The 7,656-nt window shown below is 48.7% G+C and overlaps 1 protein-coding gene across 1 annotated transcript in view; it reads right to left on the minus strand.

The window, feature by feature from the left end:
* Nucleotides 1–7,222, minus strand: part of NIBAN1 (niban apoptosis regulator 1) — a 73,607-nt gene extending 66,385 nt beyond the window's left edge. The window contains exon 1 of the mRNA XM_069862318.1: nt 7,145–7,222. Coding sequence (XP_069718419.1) covers nt 7,145–7,199 — 55 coding nt within the window. The 5' untranslated portion in view covers nt 7,200–7,222. The remainder of the gene's footprint in view (nt 1–7,144) is intronic.
* Between the last annotated feature and the right edge of the window lie 434 nt (nt 7,223–7,656).

Genomic DNA, 7,656 nt, shown 5'->3' on the forward strand with positions numbered 1-7,656 from the left:
TTTTTTTCATTCCATAAGTATTTAAGCAAGTACTACCTAGTCCAATCCAAACAGGCAAAGTGCTAAACTGCAACCACAAATTCTAGGATCAACACGTGCTTGCAAAATAAAATATTACTCTGCATCTTCCTTAGAGTTTGGGAAGCACAGGAAACTATCAGCTTTTGCCAGAAACCTCAGAACTTGAGATGAAAAGCTCCCTCCAAGAGCCACAAAGTAGGTTCTGCTGAGTCCAGAGAGACCTCGCACTCAGGCTCTATGTGACACTACAGCCACATTCACCTGCAGAAAAGGAAAGGGAGAGGATTTCCAAACCACAGCAGGACACAGCTTGTAACAGACTGTGAGGGAAGGCACTAAGCACAGACAGGTTTTCTACTGAACTCCATTATCCTTGCAGCCATACACCAAATGGAAACCAGAAGGACTATGCGACACTTTAAAGCAGAAAATCCAGTATCCAGCCTGAGTGCCTGTACAAAAAAAAAAAAGGCTGATTTTTCCGCAGAGAATTCCAAGTGACTTTTCCACCCTCCCGCTTCCCTACTTCTGCTGGTGAGAACTACCCTCTTCAGCTTTCTCCTTCCAAGTCGGTGGGACCTATCTCCACACAATACATGGTACTTGTTCTCACGGTTTCCCGTAAAGTTTGTGACCGATTTCCTTATTTTGTCACTTAATTCAAGTGTAAACCAGGCTCATCTTCGGTCTCTTAAACTTGACAGAATAGGAGGAGTGCATCTGCTTTTTCTACATATCCTGCATCTCGCAGGAACACATCTAAAGTGTTTTATCCTTGTGCCAAAAAAAAAAAAAAAAAAAAATCTTAATTACTACCATACTAAAATTCACTGGCTAAACAAATGACTAAAAAGAAATTTTTTTACAGACATTAAAGTAACAGCTTTCACTGTCAAATGAAAAGAAGAATGGCTGGAAGATCTGCTTGGAAAATAGTCCTGAAAAACAAGGAAACCTGCAGGGTGCATCCCTGGGTACCACAAGGGTACAGTAGCATCACTGCATCCCTCAGCTGAGCTGCCCCTCTGCCTGGGTGCAGAAAGAGATAGAAAAGAATGGAAGGAAAGAAGAAAAGCTGCATTTAAACAAACAAATCAACAGCAGGTGGCTATGAAACCTCATCCTCTGGACAGCTTCAGGTTTATAGCAGTGAGTAGACTGGGTATGGTGAAGCATGCTGAGCACCTTTAATAAAAAACAGCCTTCAGAGAAGTTCAGGGGGCTGTATGCTAAACTCTTTTGAAGATGTACCTGTTAAAATCACTGGTGTTGGGTGCTTGAAAGCTCTCCACCTCTCCAAATTAAACAAATCAATCCCCAACAGAGCACAGATGACAGAGTAGCGCTCGGTCCTCTCCTGCCACTGCCGAGACTGCAAAAATGGAAAACCACTGAAGACTCTCAGGGCCCTTTCTCCCTGCTGCGAGATTCACTTCTTCGACTTTTTCTTTCTTTCTAATATTAGAGACCCAAAGCAAAAAACATCTATCGGCAAGTTTGAAGTCTCCAGAAAAGTCTCTTGGGGCACACGGTTAAGCTGTTTCAACAGGCACTTTCACCTTTTTCCCAAATCTCATGATTGCACCTTGAGCCCGTAACTCACCACCACCACCCTATGCCGCTCCCTGTTGGGTGTAACATTCATTAAATCCCATCAAACACCTCCCAGCACAGGTTTAGCCCATGCCTCATCAAACTGAAAGCATGAATTCTTTTAATAAACTCTTTTCACATGACCACCTCCCCATCTCTTGATCGTTCCTTCCACTTCTCAAACACCATTTCACTTGCATTCTGAATAATTCCCATGCAGTCCCATCAAAACCCTACATAGAAGGATTAGCTTCTCCACAAGTGCTTCCTGCTTTTTTAAAAGCTCAGTTCAAAGCTTAAAGGAATTACTATAAAAATTTCTTTTCCTTTCAGAGGGCTTCAAATAATTTTACTGCTTATAGTGTGTGAGGATTTAAAGTATATTAAGGATCTTAAATAAGTGGAAAAAAAATATTTTTCCATAGGTACGGTTAGAAAAACAAGTTCATGCTACACAGAACAGAAGACACTTTTGAAACTCCTAAGGTTTCAAGACCAGCAATTCTGCAGTGCATGTGGTCTGGCTTTCTGCCCCGATCCTTGCTGGCACTACACAGCCTCCTGCTCGCCCCTAAATATCCTCCACTGCCACTTCATTTCTTCCCCAACAGACACAAGCTGTTCCCAGGGCTCGCAGGAGTCTTTGTTGATTCTCTTTTCTCCATTATTTTACTGTGGCATTAATTCCCTTCAGGTAGGAGTAAGAAAAAAATCAAGACTTGGTGTTTTATTTGCAATTTCAGCTCACAATAAAGACCCATTTTCATTAATTTCTACTTGATTCTGTGACAGCTTGTGAAATGTTCATGCTATATATATACACACATAATTTCTTCTTTTTCGAGTACAAAAATTGTTTTGCAAAACATTCCCATCCCTGAGTCAGTCTTTAGGCAATTCAGGAAGTTTCTGTCCCAAATTCGGAGTTCACAAGGACAATCCCTGTCCTTGCCATTTCAAACAGCCTCACACACATCATACTGCAAAGATGACTCAAAAAATTACACGTTAGCATCGTATATTCTCTTCTTCACCATTATTTACTGCAGGAAACACACGCTACCATGTCTGTAATTCTGTCTGTCAGGTACAGCTCAAGATTTTGCCCCACATCCAAGTCTACACAACTCTCAAGACCTGCAGGTTCAACAGGACCGCTTCTTCCTTCAGAGCACACAAGCTGGTTTAGGTGGAAAGAAGAGCCTTTAAATTCAGTAACTGAGACTTTGCGTAGGATACCCTCATGTTTTTCTCTGGAATTCATTTCTCTGACTGCTCTGGTTAAGCTCATGCTTATTCACCAGCAGGGAAGCAGCCACGCAGAGCACAGTGTCTCGCAGGCTCTACCTGGGGGTGCCCATGTCAAGTACCTTGTTCTCACTGGTTCATACAGACACCTACACATATGGCTTTACGTATCTTTTTAAACATAATTTTACACAGCACATTATTTCTGCCCTTGTTTCACTGTCCTCTCATCCCTCAAACAATGCAAGTGGGCTTTCATGAATTAAACATGTGGATTCAAATGTTTGTCCACTGTATCAGTTTATTGCCAAAAACCACACGCACCCCATTAGGACCCAAACCGTCCTTTCCATTCCTTATATTGTATCATAGAAGGCCAACTGTGTCCTGGGCTGCATCCGAAGCAGTGTGGCCAGCAGGGTGAGGGAGGGGATTCTGCCCCTCTATTCCTCTCTTGGGAGACCTCTTCTGGAGGATTGTGTCCAGTTCTGGAATCCTCAACATAAGAAGGAGATGGAGCTGTTGGAACAGGTGCTGAGGAGGCTACAAAGATGATCAGAGGGCAGGAGCACCTCCCATACAAGGACAGGCTGAGACAGTTTGGGTTGTTCAGCTTGGGAAAGAGAAGGCTCCGAGGAGATCTTAGAGAAGATTCCAGTACCTGAAGGGGCTACAAGAAAGCTGGGGAGGGACTGTTCACAAAGGCTTGTGGTGATAGGACAAGGGGCAATGGGCATAAACTGGAGAGGGGCAGATTTAGACTGGACAGAAGGAGGTATTTCTTCACCATGAGGCCCTGGCCCAGGCTGCCCAGGGAAGCTGTGGCTGCCCCATACCTGGAGGTGTTCAAGGCCAGGTTGGATGGGCCTTGGAGCACCTGATCCAGTGGGAGGTGTCCCTGCCCATGGCAGAGGGGGTGGAACTGGATGGTCTTTAAGGTTCCTTCCAATCCAAAGTATTCTACAATTCTATTTTGGCTTAAATGTTGCCTAAATAAGCTACAAGGCTTTACAACAGAGTGACACGGCTTTAGACAAACGAAATCACCGTTATGGCAGCAAGAAATTAAATTACACTATCACATCCCACACAATTTTGGATAGCGCCACCCTTGCAGGGAACAAACCAACATGGTGCAGAGCTGCTGTGCCTCCCAAAGAGCGTTCCCTGCTGCAGGCGAGCATGGCAGGAGCCAGCTTGAAGGATGCCAGTGTTCAACCACAGCAAGATTCTGCTGCCAGGGCAAGGAGAGAGGGGCACGAGCCACCAGCCAAGCTGTGTGAAGGGAGATGCAAAAATACAGTGCCGAAACCAGGACGCAGAAACTGCAAGTATGAACGCGTTTACCAAAACGTCACGTGGGAGGGAGCACTAGAGATATTCTAGATCAAACTCTCACTTGAAGCAATACTCAGGATTTCCCATCTTGAGGCTGCTGATATTTGGGCCAATATGAGGGAGCATCTCAAAACATGCCAAGTCTGGAGAATGTGGCTGGCTGCGGTCTCCGATTAAGATGCGAGAGGCATCCTCCTCACACCTTCCATCTCGCAGCCTCCCTCACCAGCACCATCCCGTTCAAGTACGGTGGACTGACAGCTCTGCTGCCAAAAGGCTGGTATCTCCCTGTCCTTTTTACCAAAGGACACCCCTCTGCATCTCCTCTGGAATGGAAAAAACCCCACAGCTCCCAGCTTCACAGTAAAACCCACCTAAACTTTACAAAGCCAGCTAAAAAATCTAAAACATAATGCCTTATCAATCTACACAATCAGCGATTCACCCCACTTCCTCTTTGAAGAAGAACTCACCAGAGCATTCGCTCTGGAAACACATCAGATCAAGACGTTGGAGACAGATAATCAAGGTCTTAATCTTACAGACTCCAGCCTCAATATGAGCAGTATGTTTGGTGTGTTGCCTAGACCACACTCTTATTTCACTTTAAGATGCTCTTCTCGACTCTTTTGCCTTCCTGGAAGTACTAATTAAGGGGCAGACTCCATATAAAGCGTGTCACTAATTATTTTTTAAAGCAAGAGTTTTTATCAGGGGATCCTTCACTTACAGCAAGACCAGCACACTTGAGCTTAGGGCACTTGAGCACAGCACTTCAATTCCTTTACTCACAAAGGAATCACTTTATCACTTGCCTCAGCCAAGATACAATAAGCAAACTGGAGACGTCTGAAGAGCCGCTCGGCTCTTGGCAAGGAAAAGGCATCCTCTGAGCAGCAGAGAACGGTCTCAGCTTCATCCAGTCTGGTTTTACACATGCCTTAAGACACAGGGATTTCCCAGCCCTATGACATGAGTTCCCTGTTCTAATTCTAGATGATGTTCAGGACAAAGACCTGCACCACTTCCTCTTGCACAGCTGTGAAGAAGCTAAGAAGCTCCACGAAACTCCGCGGAAATTGGACATCAGCCTTTTCAGGCACTCACAACTGCCCTCAGTCAGTCAGCGACCACAAAACTGGAAATGCTGAACTGTGGAAGTGCAATTCCGGCAAGGAGTGCAAGGAAAACACAAATCCATGGGGATTACACCCTCGTGGCTCTGACGGGACCTGAAGTCACCCTCCATGGGGCAAGAGAAAATGAGGGTGCTGAGGGGACACTGTGGAAAAATCTCTGCATGGGAGGCCCTGCCAACTGGTTTTTGGGTGAAAGCCACTTAAGAGCTGGACGTCTTTCCCACTATGGGAGGCTCTTGAAAGATCCTGATGGTGCAGGGAGAGCAGGATGTGTCCCTCTGGGAGCAGGACCATGTCCTGACAGTGCAGGGACAGCCGGACCATGTCCCAAGGGTGCAGGGAGAGGAGGAGCAGTACCTGTTCCTGTGGGAGTAGGATCGTGATTTCAAAAGAGTCTTAAGAGAGAAATGGTTCAACATTTGCACTCCCTCTACACCACAAAAAAATCCTGAAGCAATGGAACGAAAGAACAGGCTCGGCTGCGGCACCACCCAGAAGTCACTCTATGGCCTGAATCATCGGTGTTGAGTTTCTACTGGAAGGTGTCCCTGCCCATCGCAGAAGAATTAAAACTTGATGGGCTTTAAGGTCCCTTCCAGCCCAAACAATTCTGTGATTCTATGATTCATCTCCCAGTCCACCCCAGCAAGGACTCTTCCATGCCGCACACGTCACGTACTCTGGGACAGGGCTTGCTCTTCACATGCAAACTTTACTTCACTTGTAAACCTCCAGCCTTAAAATTTGCTTTGTAAATACTTTACCTGCCACCTTACCGATAAGAAGCAAAGGCAGACAGGCAAAACCAAGTACATTCCATCTTTTAGCTACTCATATAAAAAATTACTCCCGAAAAGACAGACTTACGCTCTTTTCTTTACTAGTTTGAGTAATATGCATACATTTAAAGCATGCCCCCCCCCGCAATGTTTTCTCTCTCTTACCACTTTAATGGGATAAAAGATTGCTCTTGCACAAGTTTGAGCTGCCAACCCAAACACCTGCCTGGCAGCTCTTGAGGGGCGCTGGGAAGCTCCCACAGGGACAGCTCGCACTCTTCTTGTGCCCTGGGGACACGTCCTGCTCCCCGCACCCTCAGGACACAGATCTGCTGTCCCTGCACCATCAGGACATGGTCCTGCTCCCGCGGGGACAGAACCTGCACCCTGGGGACACTGCTCTGCTCCCACAGGGATAGATCCTGCTCTCCCTGCACCCCGGTGACACTGTCTCACCCTCCCTGCAGCCTGGGGACATGCCTCCATTCCCATAGGGAAAGATGCTCTCTTCTCCCTGCACCCTGGGGACACAGTCCTGCTCCCACAGGGACAGAACCTGCTCTACCTGCACCATGAGGACACCACTCTGCTCCCACAGGAATAGACCCTGCTCTCCCTGCACCCTGGGGACGTGGCTCTGCTCCCATATGGAAAAATGCTCTCTTCTCCCCGCACCTTGGGGACACAGTCCTGCTCCCACAGGGACAGAACCTGCTCTCCTGTCACCCTGGGGACACCGCTCTGCTCCCACAGGGAAAGATGCTCTCCTTGCCCTGCACTCTGGGAACACAATTCTGCTCCCACAGGAACAGAACCTGCTCTCCACGCACCCCGGGGACACGGTTCTGCTCCCACGGGGACAGATCCTGCTCTCCCTGCACCCAGGGAGGTGGCTCTGCTCCCACAGGGAAGGATGCTCTCTTCTCCCCGCACCCTGGGCACACGGTCCCGTTCCCACGGGGCCAGCCCCGGCTCTCTCCGCTCCCCGCTCCCGGGTTCGCCCTCGGAACGCCCCGCAGAGCCCACCTCGGATGTAGGAGCACTTGCCCTCGTCCAGCGCGCTGGAGACAGAGCCGCCCATGCTGCCGCCGCCGCCGCCGCCCGCGCCGCCACGCGCCAGGACGCGCCCCCTCGCCCTCAGGCCACGCCCCTTCCCAAGGCCACGCCCCCTTCTCGGCCCAGCGCGGGGGGTCCCCGAGAGGCCACGCCCCCTTCGGCAGACCACGCCCCTCCACCACAAACCACGCCCCTTCGTTCTAGGCCACTTCCCCACCTCAAACCCCCATTTAAAACCACACCCCCTAGGCCACGCCTCCCCACTTAAACCACGCCCCTTATTTCTAAGCCCCATCCACCGCGAACCACACCCTTCTTTATAAGCCACGCCCCTTCACCTCAAATCACGCCCCTTCCCGGCCACACCCCCTTCTTTCTAGGCCACTTATCCACCTCAAACCCCCATTTCAAACCACTCCCCCCCTTCCTAGGCCACGCCCCTTTCTCGAGGCCACATCCCTTCTTTCTAGGCCACACCCCTT

This window comes from Phaenicophaeus curvirostris, chromosome 8, assembly GCF_032191515.1.
Source record: "Phaenicophaeus curvirostris isolate KB17595 chromosome 8, BPBGC_Pcur_1.0, whole genome shotgun sequence".
Classification (NCBI taxonomy): Eukaryota; Metazoa; Chordata; class Aves; order Cuculiformes; family Cuculidae; genus Phaenicophaeus; species Phaenicophaeus curvirostris.